The following is a 25,072-nucleotide window of genomic DNA, read 5'->3' as shown; positions in this document are numbered from 1 at the left end:
AGACAGGGAACCCACAACCTCACACATGGACAGGGAACCCACAACCTCATTCATAGACAGGGAACCCTCAACCTCATTCATAGACAGGGAACCCACAACCTCATTCATAGACAGGGAATCCACAACCTCATTCATAGACAGGGAATCCACAACCTCATTCATAGACAGGGAACCCACAACCTCATTCATACAGGGAATGCACAACCTCATTGATAGACAGGGAATCCACAACCTCATTGATAGACAGGGAATCCACAACCTCATTGATAGACAGAGACTCCACAACCTCATTCATAGACAGGGAACCCACAACCTCACACATAGACAGGAGCATGAAGAGAGGACACACACAGTTGAACACACACACACACACACACACACACACGCACGCACACACACAGTGATGCAGTGAGGGCATTGAACTCTGACACCTCTCTACTGGAGATGCTGAAACAGGTAGACTTGTTAAAGTGACCTGCTGGTACAACAACTGGAATGATGGTTGACACAGTGTTAGGGGATAACAAGTAACAAGTATTATGGTGTTGTTATTGTCTGGCTGTTTGTATATTTTATCATTATTTTATATATATAGTCAAATTATTATTAGATACATTATATTTATTTTAATTTACAGTATACTAACAGGGGGATCCCATAGACTAGACAACAAACATTCAGGAACAAATACATTGAATTAGTACAAAATGAGACTCTTAAGATTGGTGACACAGAAACATTGGTCTGTTGGAGCTGTACCATGACGACAGGAGACAAGTACTGGAGCTTCAATAGCCTGAGTTACTCCTCTGTTTGGAATTGGCCTCGGTCTACTACCACTGGGTATGTTCAGCGGGAACTCAACAGGAGATACCATTTTGAAAACAAGAGGTGGTACTGTTCAACAGAGGACTGCTCAACAGAGGACTGCTCAATAGAGGACTGCTCAATAGAGGACTGCTCAACAGAGGACTGTTCAATAGAGGACTGCTCAATAGAGAACTGTTCAACAGAGGACTGCTCAACAGAGGACTGTTCAATAGAGGACTGCTCAATAGAGAACTGTTCAATAGAGGACTGCTCAATAGAGGACTGTTCAACAGAGGACTGTTCAACAGAGGACTGCTCAATAGAGAACTGTTCAATAGAGGACTGCTCAATAGAGAACTGTTCAATAGAGGACTGTTCAACAGAGGACTGTTCAATAGAGGACTGTTCAATAGAGGACTGTTCAATAGAGGACTGCTCAATAGAGGACTGTTCAATAGAGGACTGCTCAATAGAGGACTGTTCAACAGAGGACTGTTCAATAGAGGACTGTTCAACAGAGGACTGCTCAACAGAGGACTGTTCAACAGAGGACTGCTCAATAGAGAACTGTTCAATAGAGGACTGCTCAATAGAGAACTGTTCAATAGAGGACTGTTCAACAGAGGACTGTTCAATAGAGGACTGTTCAATAGAGGACTGTTCAATAGAGGACTGCTCAATAGAGGACTGTTCAATAGAGGACTGCTCAATAGAGGACTGTTCAATAGAGGACTGTTCAACAGAGGACTACTCAATAGAGAACTGTTCAATAGAGGACTGCTCAATAGAGAACTGTTCAATAGAGGACTGTTCAACAGAGGACTGTTCAATATAATTTTTAGCTTCAGCATTTTTTCCTCTTCTTTTATTCCTACTAAATGAACACTGCCCAGCTGCCAGCTCCCTGTTCTCCACTGAGGTGATGAATCCTGTTTTGTGTTTCTCAGGTGGCTGAGCAGCTGATGACCATAGCATATGAGAATGGGGTCAATCTCTTCGACACAGCCGAAGTTTATGCCGGGGGGAAGTGAGTGTGATCTGAATACCTACTACCTACCTACCTGAACCCACAGAGCAGAGATGGCTTGCTAAATCTGGTCCTGGAGGGCTGACACGCACACACACCGTGCAGGTTTTTGTTCCAGTCCACCACTAACACCCACAAAATGTAGGTGTCAGCCAAGACCACATACAGTAGTTAGGTCCAAATTAAGATCCTACATCTGTACAGTAGCCTGAATCAAATACATTTCCTACATCTGTACAGTATCTTGAATCAGATTATTTCCTACATCTGTACAGTATCTTGAATCAAATTATTTCCCACATCTGTACAGTATCTTGAATTAAATTATTTCCTACATCTGTACAGTATCTTGAATTAAATTAAGATCCTACATCTGTACAGTATCTTGAATCAACCATATGGAATGGGATTAGTTCACAGTGTGGGTGCATGCTGATTGTGCATTCAGCGTGGTTGCCTTGCCAAGACAACGAGAGGCAAAAACAAGCTGGCAACCCACGCCAGTACATTTACGCTTCCATGCACACATGACAGCACGTAGTACAGGATATATATATACAGTATATTTGTAGAGCAGTTTATTTTATACAGTATGAAACACGTGCCGTCTCCCTGAATGACTTTTAACACAATAAACTGTGGCTTTTGGTTTTTACCTACATGGACATTCATCCTCAACTGATTTCCACAATATTGTGCAGATCTATGGCACACACACACACACGCACGCACGCGCACACACACGCACACACAGACACGCACACGCACACACACACACACACACACAGTTAATCTCCCTGCTTTATTACAGAGCTGAGATAATCCTGGGGAACATCATCAAGAAAAAGTGCTGGAGGTAATGTATCATCTTTAAACTGTGTGTGTGTGTGTGTGTGTGTGTGTGTGTGTGTGTGTGTGTGTGTGTGTGTGTGTGTGTGTGTGTGTGTGTGTGTGTGTGCGTGCGTGTGCTTGCGTGAGTGCGTGTGTGTGTGTGTGTGTGTGCGTGCGTGTGCTTGCGTGAGTGCGTGTGTGTGTGTGTGTGCGTGTGTATGTGTGTGTGTGGGGGGGGGGGGGGGGGGGGGGGGGAATTCTCCAGAGTTGTGGACTGGAGTCACATGGCTTGGACTCGATTCTGACTCGAGTCACAAATTGAATGACTTTTCAGTCTCGACTTGATAGAAAATAAAAATGACTTGAGACTTGACTTGGAGTCTCAAGAATCGGGACTCAACTTTGACTTGAGACTGATGACTTGAAATTATATGGCCAGGTTATGTCATGTATTGTCACTCGTTTTGTGGCACAGTCTCCGTGGATTACTCTACACTCAGCCAGACACAGTAGCCGCAGCATCGCCGTTGCAAAATGAAAAAAAAATATTCTGCAACAGATTGGCTAGTGAAATGCATAACGGCACTCAAATTGACTGTCAATCTACGCAGGTCGGTGAGCTAATGAACAGATTGCTGATTTGCTGTAGTGTACAGCTATAGGATCGGGTGCAGCACAAACGTCAAATTGTAGGACGAGAGAATTGACATAATAAATAAATATGCAGCTCCAAACATGTTTGATTGTTTGATGATCAACAATATTAACTGTTTACTTTGGAAGCTCACCAGCATTGGGGCAACAATTACTAGCATAGGTTTACTGGTCTTTTGGTGTGTAACAATTGCTTGAAATTGAACATTTAGTTATGAAGCTTGCATTTGGAATTTGGCAAAGACAAAGACGCACTATAGGCAAAGATGCACTATAGGCAAAGACGCACTATGGAGAGTGCTTTTTTTCTCTCTTTTTGAAATATTAGCTGTTGCTTTCACACATTTAAATACATAGGATTTTGTAGTAAATCTATATTCCATCTAATACTACAATAATTGCTAGCGTTTCATCATTCCATCCCCGTGCCGTTTATTGCGACACGTGGACAGTTTCAGTTTCATGTTTGATAGCCCTATGATACATTTTAATTTACCCAACTATTCCTTACCCTGCTCTGAGTGAGCGCAATGTTTATAGTGCACGTGAACGTTGACAAGACCCATGAGGTAAAAGTTCTGCTTGTTTAATTCAATGTTTGGTTCCTTTCGTTCCTATTTTCCTGGTTACGTCGGAGTTCCTCTGTGCGCATAGAAATACTCTACGTGGCCTGCGCTGCATGCTTTGGGGTCGGAACATTGAATAAGAGAAAATGATTGTTCCATGAATGCAGGGTGATGAAATATCATTCGTAATCATTAAGTCGGATGTAACAATGGATGTGGAAATTGCCATTTATATTGTAGAACCAGGTTTATTGGTTGTATTTGCTAATTGGGTAATTGTATGGTTCTGTGTTCCAAGTGCTTATATTATGCAGGCCTACCTGTTGGAGCTCCTGTCAGACAGAGTCCATTTGGTTTCTCAGGGGGAGGCTGTACAGTCTTGCCCTCTACCTGTGTCCGTTCAGGTAGGACAGGTCAAGCCTGATACTGAGGCTGTTGTCTGTGTATATTTGGTAAATCTACTTGTATATTTTGTATGATATGGCACTTCCACCATTGGATCACCAAGACATGTATATACATCTACACTGAGCACGTCCACCTGCCTGGCCTTCTGCTGATTTCATGCCCTTATGACTGCTACAAGGTCCCTCTTTTACAATTACATTGGCTGATCAAAATGTGTTGTAGACAAAATAATGAAAAGGACTGTCTGGTAGCCTTAATAAATAGACAAAGATTTGTGGTTGTACAAGTCGTTCCATGTATAGATAATTTTTTTACTACACTTGAGACTTGACTTGAAAACTTGTGACTCGACTTGGACTTGACTTGAGTCTTGACCTGTTCTACTTTGGAACTCGACTTGAGACTCGTACCTTGTAACTTGAGACTTGCTTGTGACTTGAATTATAGTGACTTGATCCCACCTCTGAAATTCTCCCACGTGGGGACATTTCCCACATCCCCATGAGGACAAAGGCTTTTTTAAGTCTTGGGCTTAGGTTTAGAGTTAGGGTTAAGATTAGGGTTAGAATTAGGGTAAGCATAAGGGGTTAGTGGTTAGGTTTAGTTTTAGGGTTATGATTAGGGTTAGAATTAGAGTATGCATAAGGGTTTAGTGGTTAGGTTTAGGTTTAAGAATTAGGTGTAGGTTCAGGTTTAGGTTTTGGTTATGGGTTAAGGTTATGGTTAGGATTAGGTTAGGGGTTAGGTGAAGTGGGATTTTGAATATAAGTTAATTTTAGGTCCCCACAAGTATAGAAGAACATAACGTGTGTGTGGTTCACTAGTCACTTTAAATAATGCCACTTTAATAATGTTCACATATCCTACATTACTCATGTCATATGCATATACTGTATTCTATACCATCTATTGCACCTTGCCTATACCGCTCAACCATCGCTCATCCATATTTTTATATGTACATAATCTCATTCACCCCTTTAGATTTGTGTGTATTAGGTAGTTGTTGGGGAATTGTTAGATATTACTGCATTGTCGGAACTAGAAGCACAAGCATTTCGCTACACTCGCATTAACATCTGCTAACCATGTGTATGTGACCAATAAAATGTCATTTGATTTGTGTGTGGTTGTGTGTGTACACCCTGTGTGTGTTGCGTGCTTACATGCGTGCGGGGGTTTTGCCTAGGAGACAGCTAACAAATGCTAATCTACCGTAAATCAAAACACACAGCTTTATATCAGATCCATCACCAATATAACTCCTCCACCAATCAGCTAACTAGGTCTGCAGCAGTAACCATGGCAATCAGAGGAGAGTTGGTTGAGTGTTCTCGGCTATGTGAAGGCTGGTAGGCTTGTAGGCTCGGCGGCGGCCTCAGCACGTATTGATCTCATACATTTATGCTGCTACATTTCTCCACTGTACACTTCATAAACGCTTCACTCTCCAGTTCTTCAGTTCACGCCGGTTCAGTGCCTCCCACTGCAACTCCGGGTGTTAAATATTAAACATTAAACAGTCAAGCGATGGGGATTTGACTTTCAGTTGAGTTGATACACTGGATCCTATCAGTTCTGAGAAAGTCTCCCAGAATATGTTTCTTCATACTTGAACAGCATGTGTAAAAAGCTAAAGGATCCATACTGTTTCTTCTACAGTGTAAAGACAGACTACCAGAAGGCTATTGATATTATATACCTAAATCATATTATATACCCTAAGTGATATTATATACCCTAAATCATATTATATACCCTAAGTGATATTATATACCCTAAATGATATTATATACCCTAAGTGATATTATATACCCTAAGTGATATTATATACCCTAAGTGATATTATATACCCTAAGTGATATTATATGCCTAAGTGATATTATATACCCTAAGTGATAGTATATACCCTAAGTGATATTATATACCCTAAGTGATATTATATACCTTAAGTGATATTATATGCCTAAGTGGGATAAGGATGTCCATATGTCTTTCTAATCTTTGTCTTTCTCGCCGTCTAATTTCTCTGTCCGTCTCTCCGTCTGTCTGTCTGTACATCTTTATGTCTGCCTGTCTTCCTGTAGGAGATCCAGTCTGGTGATCACCACCAAGCTCTACTGGGGTGGAAAGTAAGTATCTGCCTCCTCAGACGATTGGAAAATCTCAATAGTATTCCCTTGACTCCTAGCATCTTTACACTTGCCTCCTTCACTTGCCTCTGACCTTCTCAACCAATGGGTTTTGAGAGTAGGCGAGGAGAAATTATGCTATAAATCATCAAGGAAATGCATTTGAGATTCTCCCATTCGGAGCATCATACCAATGAAAAAGTGTTGACTAATCTCTACCATTGTTTTACAAAAATAGTTATGGTTTCAGAGCTGAGTACTGTTGATCTGAGTTAGTCTCTTCCTCCTCATTGACATATCTGTACTGACGCTGTCGTCATATGGACACTGTACTGTCTGAGTTCTGTCTGTGCTCTGTCTGAGTTCTGTCTGGGTTCTGTCTGAATTCTGTCTGTGCTCAGTCTGAGTTCTGTCTGGGTTCTGTCTCAGGGTTTTTCCGAGTTCTGTCCGAGTTCTTTCTGGATTCTGTCTGGAAAATTGCAGCAACAACAGGGTGATCAAATTATGATACGGCATATGTACAATGAATTAGGTTGTTATCTGAGATTTGCACACATACTCAGGTCAAAAGTAGGGCAGGGCAATATATGGGGAATACGTTATAATTTGAAACCCAGCCAGCTATATCTTTGAAGTATTATAGTGGTTCTGTGGTGACAGCCCTCTCCACTATGGACCAGATTAAAGGGAGAGACAGAGAGAGAGAGATGGAGAAAGAGAGAGAGACGGAGAGAGAGACGGAGAGAAAGGGGAGGGAGAGAGAAAAAGAGTGAGAGAGAAAGAGAGAGAGAGAGAGCGAGAGAGAGAGGCATGATTAACAACCAGCCTGGCAGTCTTTTAGGGGTCCGACGAGGCTCTCTCTGATCAAAATGATGGAGGAACCGATAACATAGCAGAGAATAAAGCAAAGAAATGAACTCTCTCTCACTCTGTGTTAACCAGACTGACTGGCCCCCACGCTACACTACTCTCTCTCTGTGTGAACCAGACTGACTGGCCCCCACGCTACACTACTCTCTCTCTCTGTGAACCAGACTGACTGGCCCCCACGCTACACTACTCTCTCTCTCTGTGTGAACCAGACTGACTGGCCCCCACGCTACACTACTCTCTCTCTGTGTGAACCAGGCTGACTGGCCCCCACGCTACACTACTCTCTCTCTGTGTTAACCAGGCTGACTGGCCCCCACGCTACACTACTCTCTCTCTGTGTGAACCAGGCTGACTGGCCCCCACGCTACACTACTCTCTCTCTGTGTGAACCAGGCTGACTGGCCCCCACGCTACACTACTCTCTCTCTGTGTGAACCAGGCTGACTGGCCCCCACGCTACACTACTCTCTCTCTGTGTGAACCAGGCTGACTGGCCCCCACGCTACACTACTCTCTCTCTCTCTGTGAACCAGACTGACTGGCCCCCACGCTACACTACTCTCTCTCTCTCTGTGAACCAGACTGACTGGCCCCCACGCTACACTACTCTCTCTCTCTCTGTGTGAACCAGACTGACTGGCCCCCACGCTACACTACTCTCTCTCTCTCTGTGAACCAGACTGACTGGCCCCCACGCTACACTACTCTCTCTCTCTCTGTGAACCAGACTGATTGGCCCCCACGCTACACTACTCTCTCTCTCTCTGTGAACCAGACTGACTGGCCCCCACGCTACACTACTCTCTCTCTGTGTGAACCAGGCTGACTGGCCCCCACGCTACACTACTCTCTCTCTCTCTGTGAACCAGACTGACTGGCCCCCACGCTACACTACTCTCTCTCTCTGTGTGAACCAGGCTGACTGGCCCCCACGCTACACTACTCTCTCTCTGTGTGAACCAGACTGACTGGCCCCCACGCTACACTACTCTCTCTCTCTGTGTGAACCAGACTGACTGGCCCCCACGCTACACTACTCTCTCTCTCTCTGTGAACCAGACTGACTGGCCCCCACGCTACACTACTCTCTCTCTGTGTTAACCAGACTGACTGGCCCCCACGCTACACTACTCTCTCTCTCTGTGAACCAGACTGACTGGCCCCCACGCTACACTACTCTCTCTCTCTCTGTGAACCAGACTGACTGGCCCCCACGCTACACTACTCTCTCTCTCTCTGTGTGAACCAGACTGACTGGCCCCCACGCTACACTACTCTCTCTCTCTCTGTGAACCAGACTGACTGGCCCCCACGCTACACTACTCTCTCTCTGTGTGAACCAGACTGACTGGCCCCCACGCTACACTACTCTCTCTCTCTGTGAACCAGACTGACTGGCCCCCACGCTACACTACTCTCTCTCTGTGTGAACCAGGCTGACTGGCCCCCACGCTACACTACTCTCTCTCTCTCTGTGAACCAGACTGACTGGCCCCCACGCTACACTACTCTCTCTCTCTGTGTTAACCAGGCTGACTGGCCCCCACGCTACACTACTCTCTCTCTCTGTGTGAACCAGGCTGACTGGCCCCCACGCTACACTACTCTCTCTCTGTGTGAACCAGACTGACTGGCCCCCACGCTACACTACTCTCTCTCTGTGTGAACCAGGCTGACTGGCCCCCACGCTACACTACTCTCTCTCTCTGTGAACCAGACTGACTGGCCCCCACGCTACACTACTCTCTCTCTGTGTGAACCAGGCTGACTGGCCCCCACGCTACACTACTCTCTCTCTGTGTGAACCAGGCTGACTGGCCCCCACGCTACACTACTCTCTCTCTCTGTGTGAACCAGACTGACTGGCCCCCACGCTACACTACTCTCTCTCTCTGTGAACCAGACTGACTGGCCCCCACGCTACACTACTCTCTCTCTGTGTGAACCAGGCTGACTGGCCCCCACGCTACACTACTCTCTCTCTGTGTGAACCAGGCTGACTGGCCCCCACGCTACACTACTCTCTCTCTCTGTGTGAACCAGACTGACTGGCCCCCACGCTACACTACTCTCTCTCTCTGTGAACCAGACTGACTGGCCCCCACGCTACACTACTCTCTCTCTGTGTGAACCAGGCTGACTGGCCCCCACGCTACACTACTCTCTCTCTCTCTGTGTGAACCAGGCTGACTGGCCCCCACGCTACACTACTCTCTCTCTGTGTGAACCAGACTGACTGGCCCCCACGCTACACTACTCTCTCTCTCTCTGTGTGAACCAGACTGACTGGCCCCCACGCTACACTACTCTCTCTCTCTGTGAACCAGACTGACTGGCCCCCACGCTACACTACTCTCTCTCTCTGTGAACCAGGCTGACTGGCCCCCACGCTACACTACTCTCTCTCTCTCTCTGTGAACCAGACTGACTGGCCCCCACGCTACACTACTCTCTCTCTCTCTGTGAACCAGACTGACTGGCCCCCACGCTACACTACTCTCTCTCTCTGTGAACCAGACTGACTGGCCCCCACGCTACACTACTCTCTCTCTCTGTGAACCAGACTGACTGGCCCCCACGCTACACTACTCTCTCTCTGTGTGAACCAGACTGACTGGCCCCCACGCTACACTACTCTCTCTCTCTGTGTGAACCAGACTGACTGGCCCCCACGCTACACTACTCTCTCTCTGTGTGAACCAGACTGACTGGCCCCCACGCTACACTACTCTCTCTCTCTGTGAACCAGACTGACTGGCCCCCACGCCACACAAATTCCCTTTTGAGTTTAACTAAATCAGAGGCCCGCCTATGAGCTCAGTTAGGGTCGGGCATCCTGGGACAGGCCCTTTCTGCAACTCCCGAATTAAACCCCAACTTTGAGAAGTTCTCAACAGACCATGTTTCTCTCAGTCACGAGAGGACAAAGGTTGCAGCCCAGCTTACCTCGATAACGAGAGGGCCAAGGTTTGAGTAGATGGCTGAATCTTTTAACCATACCACGTGGTTTATTAACTCTTAGACTATCGATACCGACAGAATAAGAACAAGTCTTTGATATTAATTATTAGTCTACAGCTAGGAATTCGGTATCATTGAATGCGAAGAACGACAACCGCCGAAACATCCATCCTATAACTACATGAATGAATGTCACTCTGAACCATCCATTCTAACCAGGACAGAGAGCGAGAGAGAGGACGGACACTCTCCAACAGAAACTAACTTTTCAACAGAGACCCCGACGACACACTGAGCGGAAATATATATATATATATTGATTGCAATTGTTCCCGAATGAGTGAGCTTTCATGTGCAAAGGATTAGCATTTCAATTGTTATAATTATCAACTGTGTGTTGTCTTATCTCAGTCGACCCCCACTTCCCTTTTGTACACCAAGCCGCCATGCCGGTTTATCCCACCAGGGAAACTCCGTTATCATTTCCTTGTAACTATAAACTGTTTGTTTATGCATTTCTGTGAATTACTTAGTTAGTAAATAAATGATTTAAGACAATTGATGTATGGATGACTCATAGTGAAGACTGAGTTCGTGCAGATAACCAACAATTTACAACGTTTGGAATGAGACAAACGTGAGGTAAAGTAAATCATTCATTAATTCGAAGACTAATTGTTCAAATATAAAATATCTGAAGAATTATTTTAGGAAAATTATAACTTTGTAATCTGAATATTTTCCTTGGTGCCCTGACTTCCTAGTTAATTACAGTTACATGATTCATCAGTTTAATCGCGTTTAATCGCGTAATACTACAAAGAATCTTTGATAAAAACTAACATTCTTCATTTAATGATAGTAAAGACATGACAATGGTTATGGGGAAAGGGATGGGTAGATGATGGACAGGGGGAAGATGGTTATGGGGAAAGAGATGGGTAGATGATGGACAGGGGGAAGATGGTTATGGGGAAAGGGATGGGTAGATGATGGACAGGGGGAAGATGGTTATGGGGAAAGGGATGGGTAGATGATGGACAGGAGGAAGATGGTTATGGGGAAAGAGATGGGTAAATGATGTGATACCGGCACTGACAGTTTGTCATTGAATCAGACATCCACAATAGATTACAGGGCATTGTATTTGCAACACTGACAGACAGAAGCAAAAATGTGTTTTGTCATTGCTGATGCTTCCCAGAGCAAATTGAACAGATGTACTGTAGGATCTTAATTTGATCACCCTGTTGCAGGAGAACTTGTGCATTTGAGTTTTAAAAAAGCTTCTAAAGTTAGTAATTTACACTTTCAAATGTCATACTTAATATATCAACCGCAAATAAAAATCCATTCATTATAATCCACATGACCGGTTTCTGCAGGATTATTTTCCTGGATTTGTGTCTCTTGTCTTTTCAGCTATTTGTAGGCATCTTGTTGGCTGGTGGGACCAGTTCATTGATCTAATCAGTTTCTCCTTGTGTGTATACTTTTCTGTGTGTTTATCACAGGAGGCTGGTGGCACATTCATTGGGGAGGACATGCTCGTGGTAATAGCTGGAGCGGAATGGGTGGAATGGTATTAAATACATCAAACACATGGTTTCCATGGTTTCCAGGTGTTTGATGCCATTCCATTTGCTCTGTTCTGGACATTATTATTGTCCGTCCTCCCCTCAGCAGCCTCCAATGATCTGTATATTCACTTCTATGTTATTTTCCAGAGCCGAAACCGAGAGAGGACTCAACAGGAAGCACATCATTGAAGGTAAACTGTCTGATTTCCTCTCCTCCTCTTCCAACTGTCTCGTCCTTCACATAACTCCATGCCCCAGTTCACCTCTATATCCCCCCCCCCTTTTCATCTGTCTTCCTCCTGTTCTCCCCCCTCTCTTTCTACCACAGTTCCCTTGTGATTCATTTTCTCCAGTGCGCTCCGTTGATCTTGACCTCCTCTTTTGAAGTACCTGTATGTCGCTCAGGGTCGGATGTCTCTGGGAGATTGAGTTGGTTCATTTGTAAAGCCTTTGTTTGTTTTTGTTTGTTTGTTTGTGGAAGCAAACAATATGTCTCTAATATGATAGACCATGGACATTAGCACTCAAGGTCAAATCAAAGTTTCTTTGTCACCTGCGCCGAATACAACAGGTGTAGACCTTACAGTGAGATGTTTACTTACAAGCCCTAACCAACAGTGACATTTTTAAGTACAAACTAGGTATTAGGAGAACAACAGATAAGTAAAGAAATACAAATAAATAAAAAAAACTGCAGCTCACGGCTGTGCTTCCTTTGTAGTCTGTAATAGTTTGCAGGCTCTGCCATATAAGACGAGCGTTGGAGCCGGTGTAGTACTATTCAATCTTAGTCCTGTATTGGCACTTTGCCTGTTTGATGGTTCGTCTGTGGGCATAGCAGGATTTCTTATAAGCTTCCGGGTTAGAGTCCCACTCCTTGAAAGTGGCAGTTCTACCCTTTAGCTCAGTGCAAATGTTGCCTGTAATCCATGGATTCTGGTTGGGTTATGTACGAACAGTCACTGTGGGGACGACGTCATCGATGCACTTATTGATAAAGCCAGTGACTGATATGGTGTACTCCTCAATGTCATCAGAAGAATCCTGGAACATATTCCAGTCTGTGATAGCAAAACAGTCCTGTAGTTTAGAATCTGCTTCATCTGCCCACTTTTTTTATAGACAGTCTCTGGTGCTTCCTGCTTTAATTTTTGCTTGTAAGCAGGAATCAGGAGAATATAATTATGGTCAGATTTGCTAAATGGAGGGCGAGGGAGAGCTTTGTACGCGTCTCTGTGTGTAGAGTAAAGGTGATCTATAATTTCTTTCCCTCTGGTTGAGCATTTAACATGCTGATAGAAATTCAGTAAAACTGATTTAAGTTTCCCTGCATTAAAGTCTCCGGCCACTAGGAGTGCCGCCTCTGAGTGTGGCGGTTTCCCTTTTGCTTATTTCCTTATACAGCTGACTCAGTGCGGTCTTAGTGCCAGAGTCCTTCTGTGGTGGTAAATAAACAGCCACAAAAAAAATATATGAAAACTCTCTTGGCAAATAGTGTGGTCTACAGCTTATCATGAGATACTCTACTTCAGGCGAGCAAAATCTGGAAGTCCCTCTGGACCCCTGTATCCATACCTTTGTGTCATGTTCTCTCCTATTCTCTCCTCTCCTCTCCTCTCCTCTCCTCTCCTCTCCTCTCCTCTCCTCTCCTCTCCTCTCCTTACCTCTAGTATTTACCCTCTCAGTTCCTCCAGTCTCCTATTTTAGTATTTTTCTGGGATTAAACAAACTCACCCTGACACCCAGACACTGTGTTTATACACACACTACCCCAATTCAATTCCCTGATCCAGCACAACAGCGTCCTGTCCACGGCACAGTGCCTGCACCTCTCCTGCAGTGACTCAGCACTCTCATATAGTATTAACATTCATGTCAGCTTCTAACTTTCCCCCCAAGGAAGAACAGAATAATATGTTTACTAAGAGAGGGGGAGGGAGAGAGAGAGAGGGAGAGAGGGATAGAGGGAGAGAGGGAGAAAGAGAGGGAGAGAGGGATAGAGGGAGAGAGAGAGGGAGGGAGGGAGGGAGGGAGGGAGGGAGGGAGGGAGGGAGGGAGGGAGGGAGGGAGGGAGGGAGGGAGGGAGGGAGGGAGACAGTCAGACAGACAGACAGACAGACAAGGGCATTTTAGAACGGCATTGGTTGATGTGGTTGTTTGTTGGTGGTTTTACTGTATGTATTGATTGATTGCAGAGGACTGAATCCTAATTTTAAAAAGTAATTTTACATTTTTGTTTACTAATTGATGGAGTTCTTGACAAGATTAGAGTGATTGACAGGCTCTGAGAGTGAGACAGTGTTGTTGTCAAGTTTTTAAACAGGACATACTTGTTTTCCTCCTTTATCCACCAATAGGATGCGTGTTATTTATTCTCCTTCTATCCCCTCTCCAACCACCCACTTCCTCGCCTGATCAGTGAGACGGAGAAAAGTGCAAGTCATGTGTGTGTGTGTGTGTGTGTGTCACTTCAGAGCCTTAAATGTGGCTAATCGCTGAGACAAAGGAGACAGAGAAATGTGCAAATCATTGCAACGCAGAGCAGAGCTGGCTCAGATTAGGTGTGTGTGTGTGTGTGTGTGTGTGTGTGTGTGTGTGTGTGTGTGTGTGTGTGTGTGTGTGTGTGTGTGTGTGTGTGTGTGTGTGTGTGTGTGTGTGTGTGTGTGTGTATAATAGTAGGTGTTCTTGGTATTACCAGGCTGGAGATGACAGGACAGGGATTAAGATGTGTGGATGGTGACAGGGGAGAGAACGACTCCCTGGGATTAACTCTGAAGACTTTAACTAATCTCACACACACTTAGGTATACACACACACACAAATATATACACATAAATACACTCTTACGAACACACAGATGTACACACTTAGGGACACCTTTACCTCCTCCCTTTGTCTTTCCTGTCTTCCATCCTCTCCTCTCCATCCTTTCATCTCGGTCTCCTCTCTTCCTCTCCTCTCCATCCTTTCATCTCGGTCTCCTCTCTTCCTCTCCTTTCCATCCTTTCATCTCGGTCTCCTCTCTTCCTCTCCTCTCTCCATCCTTTCATCTCGGTCTCCTCTATTCCTCTCCTCTCTCCATCCTTTCATCTCGGTCTCCTCTCTTCCTCTCCTCTCCATCCTTTCATCTCGGTCTCCTCTCTTCCTCTCCTAACCATCCTCTCATCTCGGTCACCTCTCTTCCTCTCCTCTTTCCATCCTTTCATCTCGGTCTCCTCTCTTCCTCTCCACTCCATCCTTTCATCTCGGTCTCCTCTCTTCCTCTCCTAACCATCCTCTCATCTCGGTCTCCTCTCTTCCTCTCCTAACCATCCTCTCATCTCGGTCACCTCTCTTCCTCTCCTCCTCTCCATCCTTTCATCTCGGTCTCCTCTCTTCCTCTCCTAACCATCCTCTCATCTCGGTCACCTCTCTTCCTCTCCTCCTCTCCATCCTTTCATCTTGTTCTCCTCTTCCTCTCCTCTCCATCCTTTCATCTCGGTCTCCTCTCTTCCTCTACTCTCTCCATCCTTTCATCTCGGTCTCCTCTCTTCCTCTCCTCTCCATCCTTTCATCTCGGTCTCCTCTCTTCCTCTCCTCTCCATCCTTTCATCTCGGTCTCCTCTCTTCCTCTCCTCTCTCCATCCTTTCATCTCGGTCTCCTCTCTTCCTCTCCTCTCCATCCTTTCATCTCGGTCTCCTCTCTTCCTCTCCTAACCATCCTCTCATCTCGGTCACCTCTCTCCCTCTCCTCCTCTCCATCCTTTCATCTTGTTCTCCTTTTCCTCTCCTCTCCATCCTTTCATCTCGTTCTCCTCTCTTCCTCTCCTCCTCTCCATCCTTTCATCCCTGTCTCCTCTCCTCTGTCAGTGTTTATGAATGGAGCTGAGCTGACATTCTGTTTCACAATACCTCATTCATATCTCCCCCTCATCCCTCTACCCCCTCATCCCTCTACCCCCTCATCTCTTTCTCCTCTCAGTATTCAAACAGAAAAACTTTAAAAGGACAATCTTCAGTTGCTACATTCATTTTGGTTTTATAAAGTAATGATACTGATTCTTGAAGATATAACTTATAAATGCCTCATGAGCTTGGTTTAACTGTCGTACCTCAAGCTTGTTTAAATACAATGTTTGTAAACAAAGTCAATGTAAACAAACACTATATAGCCTCAAAACATTTTTATATCATGGATGGTCATTGAATCCATAGCGTTGTTTATGAATTTGAGAGTGGTTACATTTCTTCAGCCCCATCCCTCAGCTTTTTCTGCAGGGAGACGTTTTGTTATTGTTTCAACTGCTGATTGACGCTTTTATCTGACTGGATGATAGAGACAGAGGGGGAAAGGTCTCTCACTTCTCTCACTTTATCTGACTGGATGATAGCGACAGAGCGGGAAAGGTCTCTCACTTTATCAGACTGGATGATAACGACAGAGCGGGAAAGGTCTCTCACTTTATCTGACTGGATGATAGCGACAGAGGGGGGAAAGGTCTCTCACTTTATCTGACTGGATGATAGCGACAGAGCGGGAAAGGTCTCTCACTTTATCAGACTGGATGATAGCGACAGAGGGGGAAAAGGTCTCTGACCCTTCTCTCACTTTATCTGACTGGATGATAGCGACAGAGAGGGAAAGGTCTCTCACTTCTCTCACTTTATCTGACTGGATGATAGCGACAGAGGGGGAAAGGTCTCTCACTTCTCTCACTTTATCTGACTGGATGATAGCGACAGAGAGGGAAAGGTCTCTCACTTCTCTCACTTTATCTGACTGGATGATAGAGACAGAGTGGGAAAGGTCTCTCACTTCTCTCACTTTATCTGACTGGATGATAGAGACAGAGTGGGAAAGGTCTCTCACTTCTCTCACTTTATCTGACTGGATGATAGCGACAGAGGGGGGAAAGGTCTCTCACTTTATCTGACTGGATGATAGCGACAGAGCGGGAAAGGTCTCTCACTTTATCTGACTGGATGATAGCGACAGAGGGAAAGGTCTCTCACTTCTCTCACTTTATCTGACTGGATGATAGCGACAGAGGGGGAAAGGTCTCTCACTTCTCTCACTTTATCTGACTGGATGATAGCGACAGAGAGGGAAAGGTCTCTCACTTCTCTCACTTTATCTGACTGGATGATAGCGACAGAGGGGGAAAGGTCTCTCACTTCTCTCACTTTATCTGACTGGATGATAGCGACAGAGGGGGAAAGGTCTCTCACTTCTCTCACTTTATCTGACTGGATGATAGAGACAGAGTGGGAAAGGTCTCTCACTTCTCTCACTTTATCTGACTGGATGATAGAGACAGAGTGGGAAAGGTCTCTCACTTCTCTCACTTTATCTGACTGGATGATAGAGACAGAGTGGGAAAGGTCTCTCACTTCTCTCACTTTATCTGAGGCTTGTGGTTTTCTGTAACTTCAGGTTTCTAACATGTGTCCACTTCTTTCTTTCTCTCTCCCCACCACACTCCTCCTCTCTCTCTCCCCACCACACTCCCCCTCTCTCTCTCCCCACCACACTCCCCCTCTCTCTCCCCACCACACTCCCCCTCTCTCTCTCCCCACCACACTCCCCCTCTCTCTCTCCCCACCACACTCCCCCTCTCTCTCTCCCCCTCTCTCTTTCCACCACACTCCCCCTCTCTCTCTCCCCCCTCTCTCCCCGTCTCGCTCTCTCCCCACCACACCCCCCCTCTCTCTCTCCCCACCACACTCCCCCACTCTCTCTCCCCACCACACTCCCCCTCTCTCTCTCCCCACCACACTCCCCCTCTCTCTCTCTCCACCACACCCCTTCTCTCTCTCCCCACCACTCCCCCTCTCTCTCTCCCCACCACACTCCCCCTCTCTCTCTCCACACCACACTCCCCCTCTCTCTCTCCCCACCACACTCCCACACTCTCTCTCCCCACCACACTCCCCCTCTCTCTTTCCACCATACTCCACCACTCTCTCCCCCCTCTCTCCCCACCACACTCCCCCTCTCTCTCTCCTCCCACCACACTCCCCCTCTCTCTCTCCCCACCACACTCCCCCTCTCTCTCTCCCCACCACACTCCACCTCTCTCTCTCCCCACCACACTCCCCCTCTCTCTCTCCCCACCACACTCCCCCTCTCTCACCCCACCACACTCCCCCTCTCTCTCTCCCCACCACACTCCCCCTCTCTCTCTTTCCACCACACTCCCCCTCTCTCTCTTTCCACCCACCCTCCTCCCTCTCCCTCTCCCTATCCCCACCACACTCCCCCTCTCTCTCTTTCCACCCACCTCCCTCCCTCTCCCTCTTTCCACCCACCCTCCTCCCTCTCCCTCCTTCCACCCTCCCACCCTCCTCCCTCTCTCTCTTTCCACCCACCCTCCTCCCTCCCTCTCCCTCCTTCCACCCACCCTCCCTCTCTTTCCACCCACCCCCCTCCCTCTCCCTCTCTCTGTCCCCAGGTCTGAGGAGCTCCCTACAGAGGATGCAGCTGGAGTACGTGGATGTTGTGTTTGCAAACCGGCCCGACTGCAACACTCCCATGGAGGGTGAGTGACCTGGCAGAGATGGAGTGGGGTCTGAGACTGGCAGAGATGGAGTGGGGTCTGAGACTGGCAGGGATGGAGTGGGGTCTGAGACTGGCAGGGATGGAGTGGGGGCTGAGACTGGCAGAGATGGAGTGGGGTCTGAGACTGGCAGGGATGGAGTGGGGGCTGAGACTGGCAGGGATGGAGTGGGGGCTGAGACTGGCAGAGATGGAGTGGGGTCTGAGACTGGCAGGGATGGAGTGGGGTATGAGACTGGCAGGGATGGAGTGGGGTCTGAGACTGGCAGGGATGGAGTGGGGGCTGAGACTGGCAGGGATGGGAGTGGGGGCTGAGACTGGCGGGGATGGAGTGGGGGCTGAGACTGGCAGGGATAGAGTGGGGTCTGAGACTGGCAGGGATGGGAGTGGGGGCTGAGACTGGCAGGGATGGAGTGGGGTCTGAGACTGGCGGGGATGGAGTGGGGGCTGAGACTGGCAGGGATGGGAGTGGGGGCTGAGACTGGCAGGGATGGAGTGGGGGATGAGACTGGCAGGGATGGAGTGGGGGCTGAGACTGTCAGGGATGGGAGTGGGGGCTGAGACTGGCAGAGATGGGAGTGGGGTCTGAGACTGACAGGGATGGAGTGGGGGCTGAGACTGGCAGGGATGGGAGTGGGGGCTGAGACTGGCAGGGATGGAGTGGGGGCTGAGACTGGCAGGGATGGGAGTGGGGGCTGAGACTGGCAAGGATGGAGTGGTGGCTGAGACTGGCAGGGATGGAGTGGGGGCTGAGACTGGCAGGGATGGAGTGGGGGCTGAGACTGGCAGAGATGAAGTGGGGGCTGAGACTGGCAGAGATGAAGTGGGGGCTGAGACTGGCAGGGATGGGAGTGGGGGCTGAGACTGGCAAGGATGGAGTGGTGGCTGAGACTGGCGGGGATGGAGTGGGGGCTGAGACTGGCAGGGATGGAGTGGGGGCTGAGACTGGCAGAGATGGAGTGGTGGCTGAGACTGGCAGAGATGGAGTGGGGGCTGAGACTGGCAGGGATGGAGTGGGGGCTGAGACTGGCAGAGATGGAGTGGGGTCTGAGACTGGCAGGGATGGAGTGGGGGCTGAGACTGGCAAGGATGGAGTGGTGGCTGAGACTGGCAGGGATGGAGTGGGGGCTGAGACTGGCAGGGATGGGAGTGGGGGCTGAGACTGGCAGGGATGGAGTGGGGGCTGAGACTGGCAGGGATGGAGTGGGGGCTGAGACTGGCAGAGATGGAGTGGTGGCTGAGACTGGCAGGGATGGAGTGGGGGCTGAGACTGGCAGAGATGGAGTGGTGGCTGAGACTGGCAGGGATGGAGTGGGGGCTGAGACTGGCAGGGATGGAGTGGGGGCTGAGACTGGCAAGGATGGAGTGGTGGCTGAGACTGGCGGGGATGGAGTGGGGGCTGAGACTGGCAGGGATGGAGTGGGGGCTGAGACTGGCAGGGATGGAGTGGGGGCTGAGACTGGCAGGGATGGAAGTGGGGGCTGAGACTGGCAGGGATGGAGTGGGGGCTGAGACTGGCAGGGATGGAGTGGTGGCTGAGACTGGCGGGGATGGAGTGGGGGCTGAGACTGGCGGGGATGGAGTGGGGGCTGAGACTGGCAGGGATGGGAGTGGGGGCTGAGACTGGCGGGGATGGAGTGGGGGCTGAGACTGGCTGGGATGGGAGTGGGGGCTGAGACTGGCGGGGAGGGAGTGGGGGCTGAGACTGGCGGGGATGGAGTGGGGGCTGAGACTGGCAGGGATGGGAGTGGGGGCTGAGACTGGCAGGGATGGAGTGGGGGCTGAGACTGGCAGGGATGGAGTGGGGGATGGTATTGTGGTTGGTTTACTTTGACACTCATTTTGTTTTGCTTGCACACACAGACATTCACATGCACAAGCAAACAAACACAGGCATGTACACACACTCCATGTCTGTCTGTCCGAGTGGATCACACAGTTAACTAGCTAGGGATTCCACATTGACTACATCTCTCTATAACCCCCTTCTCTTTCTTGGAGTGAACCTACTGTTCTGTCTATGCTCTGATCCTTCTCTCTCCCTCCGCCCCAAACAAGCCACCAGGGGGCCAGACCAATCTGTCATACTTACAGTACACAGCATGAGCCTGTCACCCAGAGTTGCTGATGATTGTGAGACGGGCCCTACGGCAGAAATGTTCTAAAAAAGATTGCTAGACTGTCTTTGCCCTACAGCCAACACCAGACAATGCTGTCTCATCAGCTGTACCCACACCATACCAGATACAATACTCATAGATTGGCTGATTGAGAGACAGACATGGAAGGATAGGTGAGCAGGGCGGTGAGAGGACAGACGGAAAGACAGACAGACGCCCACACATATTTTCTCTCGCACACACCCCCAGCTGTGATACCATAGGCCATATTATCACTGCCTTTCAATACTAACACAGTGACTGAATCACTAGATTATCACTGCCTTTCAATACTAACACAGTGACTGAATCACTAGATTATCACTGCCTTCCAGAACTAACACAGTGACTGAATCACTAGATTATCACTGCCTTTCAATACTAACACAGTGACTGAATCACTAGATTATCACTGCCTTTCAATACTAACACAGTGACTGAATCACTAGATTATCACTGCCTTTCAGAACTAACACAGTGACTGAATCACTAGATTATCACTGCCTTTCAATACTAACACAGTGACTGAATCACTAGACTATCACTGCCTTTCAATACTAACACAGTGACTGAATCACTAGATTATCACTGCCTTTCAATACTAACACAGTGACTGAATCACTAGATTATCACTGCCTTCCAGAACTAACACAGTGACTGAATCACTAGATTATCACTGCCTTTCAATACTAACACAGTGACTGAATCACTAGATTATCACTGCCTTTCAATACTAACACAGTGACTGAATCACTAGATTATCACTGCCTTTCAATACTAACACAGTGACTGAATCACTAGATTATCACTGTCTTCCAGAACTAACACAGTGACTGAATCACTAGATTATCACTGCCTTTCAATACTAACACAGTGACTGAATCACTAGATTATCACTGCCTTTCAATACTAACACAGTGACTGAATCACTAGATTATCACTGCCTTCCAGAACTAACACAGTGACTGAATCACTAGATTATCACTGCCTTTCAATACTAACACAGTGACTGAATCACTAGATTATCACTGCCTTTCAATACTAACACAGTGACTGAATCACTAGATTATCACTGCCTTTCAATACTAACACAGTGACTGAATCACTAGATTATCACTGCCTTCCAGAACTAACACAGTGACTGAATCACTAGATTATCACTGCCTTTCAATACTAACACAGTGACTGAATCACTAGATTATCACTGCCTTTCAATACTAACACAGTGACTGAATCACTAGATTATCACTGCCTTTCAATACTAACACAGTGACTGAATCACTAGACTATCACTGCCTTTCAATACTAACACAGTGACTGAATCACTAGATTATCACTGCCTTTCAATACTAACACAGTGACTGAATCACTAGACTATCACTGCCTTTCAATACTAACACAGTGACTGAATCACTAGATTATCACTGCCTTTCAATACTAACACAGTGACTGAATCACTACATGTATCATGGTTGTACATCATGTGATATTCATCACTACATTAAAGTAAATTGCTGTCATCAATCATCATATAGAAGGTCTGTCTCCTTAATCAGCTGTTGAAGCAAGACAAGGTGATTCCCCATAAAATCCACAGGATTACTGTAAATCACATGAAACAGGTTAACCCACTATCTACACACTGGCCTCCCCTCCCCTCCCAACACATGAAACAGGTTAACCCACTATCTACACACTGGCCTCCCCTCCCAACACATGAAACAGGTTAACCCACTATCTACACACTGGCCTCCCCTCCCCTCCCAACACATGAAACAGGTTAACCCACTATCTACACACTGGCCTCCCCTCCCAACACATGAAACAGGTTAACCCACTATCTACACACTGGCCTCCCCTCCCAACACATGAAACAGGTTAACCCACTATCTACACACTGGCCTCCCCTCCCAACACATGAAATGACTCTTAATTCCTTTTAATTCCTGTAGATTGGTCAATATTAGTGGGGGTTCTTCTGAGCTTTAAACGTCAAGAGCTTCGTTCTATATATGGTACAGGAGGCTCGAGTTGTTGTTAGCAGCGAATAATTACATGAGATTGTGAGAGATTTCTGTGTGCCTAATGAAATCCCCATGGGTGATATTATTCAGGGGGGAATGTGCTGATTTATTTTCAGTGAATCTATTTATTTTCTAATTGTTATTGTATTTATATGTCTGTGCCAGTGTGTGTGCGTGCATGTGTGTGTGTGCGTGCGTGCGTGCGTGCGTGCGTGCGTGCGTGCGTGCGTGCGCGCGTGTGTGACTACTCACGTCCCCCTGGGGGTTGGCTAAGTGAGGTCATTCGTAAAAAGTATATTTTTGTTACTATCATTCTCTCCTCCTTTCCTCCTTTCTTTCACTCTTCTATTCTTCTCTTCCATATAACATATACATCTACATATATATACACATATATATACATATACATCTACATATATATACACATATATATACATATACATCTACATATATATACACATATATATACATATACATCTACATATATATACACATATATATACATATACATCTACATATATATACACATATATATACATATACATCTACATATATATACATATACATCTACATATATATACACATATATATACAGATATACAATACTTATTTTCCACCACAATTTGCAAATAAATTCATTAAAAATCCTACAATGTGATTTTCTGGAATTTTTTCTCATTTTGTCTGTCATAGTTGAAGTGTACCTATGATGAAAATTACAGGCCTCTCTCATCTTTTTAAGTGGGAGAACTTGCACAATTGGTGGCTGACTAAATACTTTTTTGCCCCACTGTACATCTACATATATACATCTACATATATATAGATATATATACATCTACAGTAGGCAGAGCGGGGTCAAAGGGAAACACACGTCATTAATACCAAACCTGCCACAAACCCCTCGGACACTGCCAATAGCATGGTCCGAGTGATACATTGCGAATGATGAAGAACTGGCCTGGACAAAGAAGTCTGCAGTGATAGATCAGACGTGGGAGAAATGTTCAGCTACTGTTGGAAGACCAATAGAAAATGCTAAAAACCAGTGTGTTTCAGCATCACAGCCTTCATCATGAGGATAGCAACAGCCTCCTGCACAGTACGCTACTCCTGTAGTATGTATCACTATGGAACTGGTAGTCTAGTAAGAGATCAACTATATGTGTTTCCACGGATCTCTCTTCGTGCACCTATGAGTTTAAGACAGTATTAACACAACATTAACAGGGCCACAAATGGAAACACAAACAGATAAAGATGAACAGACAGTCAGACAGGCTGACTTTCAGACAGGCTGACAGGCAGATAGGTTGACAGGCAGATAGGTTAACAGGTTGACAGGCAGACAGGTTGACTCATCAAAAGAAGCATAAACAGGGTTTTTATCCATCCATCCCTCCCTCCGTCCCTCCCTCAGCAGCACAAATAAAACCATATTTTCAGTCCTCTAAACAGATCCAATGAATTCACAACACTGTGTATGGAGCCTCTGTATCTATATTCCTGTATCTGTCTGCCCTGGCTTAGTCATTCAGAGAGAGAGGTGAGGGGGAGAGAGGTTGAGATAGAAAGAAAGGTAGAGGGTGGAGTCATTCAGAGAGAGAGATGAGAGGGAGAGAGGTTGAGATAGAAAGAAGGGTAGAGGGTGGAGTCATTCAGAGAGAGAGGTGAGGGGGAGAGAGGTTGAGATAGAAAGAAAGGTAGAGGGTGGAGTCATTCAGAGAGAGAGGTGAGAGGGAAAGAGGTTGAGATAGAAAGAAAGGTAGAAAGAAGGGTAGAGGGTGGAGTCATTCAGAGAGAGAGGTGAGGGGGAGAGAGGTTGAGATAGAAAGAAAGGTAGAGGGTGGAGTCATTCAGAGAGAGAGGTGAGAGGGAAAGAGGTTGAGATAGAAAGAAAGGTAGAAAGAAGGGTAGAGGGTGGAGTCATTCAGAGAGAGATGAGAGGGAGAGAGGTTGAGATATATAGAAAGAGGTAGAAAGAAGGGTAGAGGGTGGAGTCATTCAGAGAGAGAGATGAGAGGGAGAGAGTTTGAGATAGAAAGAAAGGTAGAGGGTGGAGTCATTCAGAGAGAGAGATGAGAGGGAGAGAGGTTGAGATAGAAAGAAGGGTAGTGGGTGGGTTCCAAGAGAAAGAAAGAGAGACAAATGTGTCCACAAGTGCCTGGAGTGAGGTGTCTGTCCTTGGTTTGTCCTCCTATAAGCCACAGAAGCTGCCAGGCAGGATAGATGCCTCAGTCCCTGTCTCATCCCAGCTTTATTGTGATGGCTTACTGCAGTAGGAATCTCAAGGACAGGCGTCTCGCTCTGTTCACAAACACCTGCGTGGAAGGATAAGGCTTAAACTGTCACAGATTCCCCCGGTACTGCTGCTCATTCCCTTCTAGGCGTCACTGAACTGGATCATTACCACCAACCCCGGACTGTCTTCTCTCATTACGCACACCTGGTTCCCATTCCCCCTGATTAGTATGTGTAGATATGTGCCCTCTGTTCTCCATGGTCCTTGTT

General features: G+C 46.8%; 1 protein-coding gene across 1 annotated transcript in view; it reads left to right on the top strand.

Moving 5' to 3' along the window:
* The window catches only part of kcnab1b (potassium voltage-gated channel, shaker-related subfamily, beta member 1 b), an 84,367-nt gene that overhangs the window by 47,549 nt on the left and 11,746 nt on the right, over nt 1-25,072 (top strand). Inside the window, exons 4-8 of the mRNA XM_036986436.1 lie at nt 1,758-1,837; nt 2,649-2,693; nt 6,384-6,428; nt 11,990-12,033; nt 18,275-18,361. Coding sequence (XP_036842331.1) covers nt 1,758-1,837; nt 2,649-2,693; nt 6,384-6,428; nt 11,990-12,033; nt 18,275-18,361 — 301 coding nt within the window. The remainder of the gene's footprint in view (nt 1-1,757; nt 1,838-2,648; nt 2,694-6,383; nt 6,429-11,989; nt 12,034-18,274; nt 18,362-25,072) is intronic.

Source organism: Oncorhynchus mykiss, chromosome 8, assembly GCF_013265735.2.
Source record: "Oncorhynchus mykiss isolate Arlee chromosome 8, USDA_OmykA_1.1, whole genome shotgun sequence".
NCBI lineage: Eukaryota > Metazoa > Chordata > Actinopteri > Salmoniformes > Salmonidae > Oncorhynchus > Oncorhynchus mykiss.
Note: the sequence above shows the minus strand (reverse complement) of the source record. Positions and strands in the feature narration are given on the sequence as shown.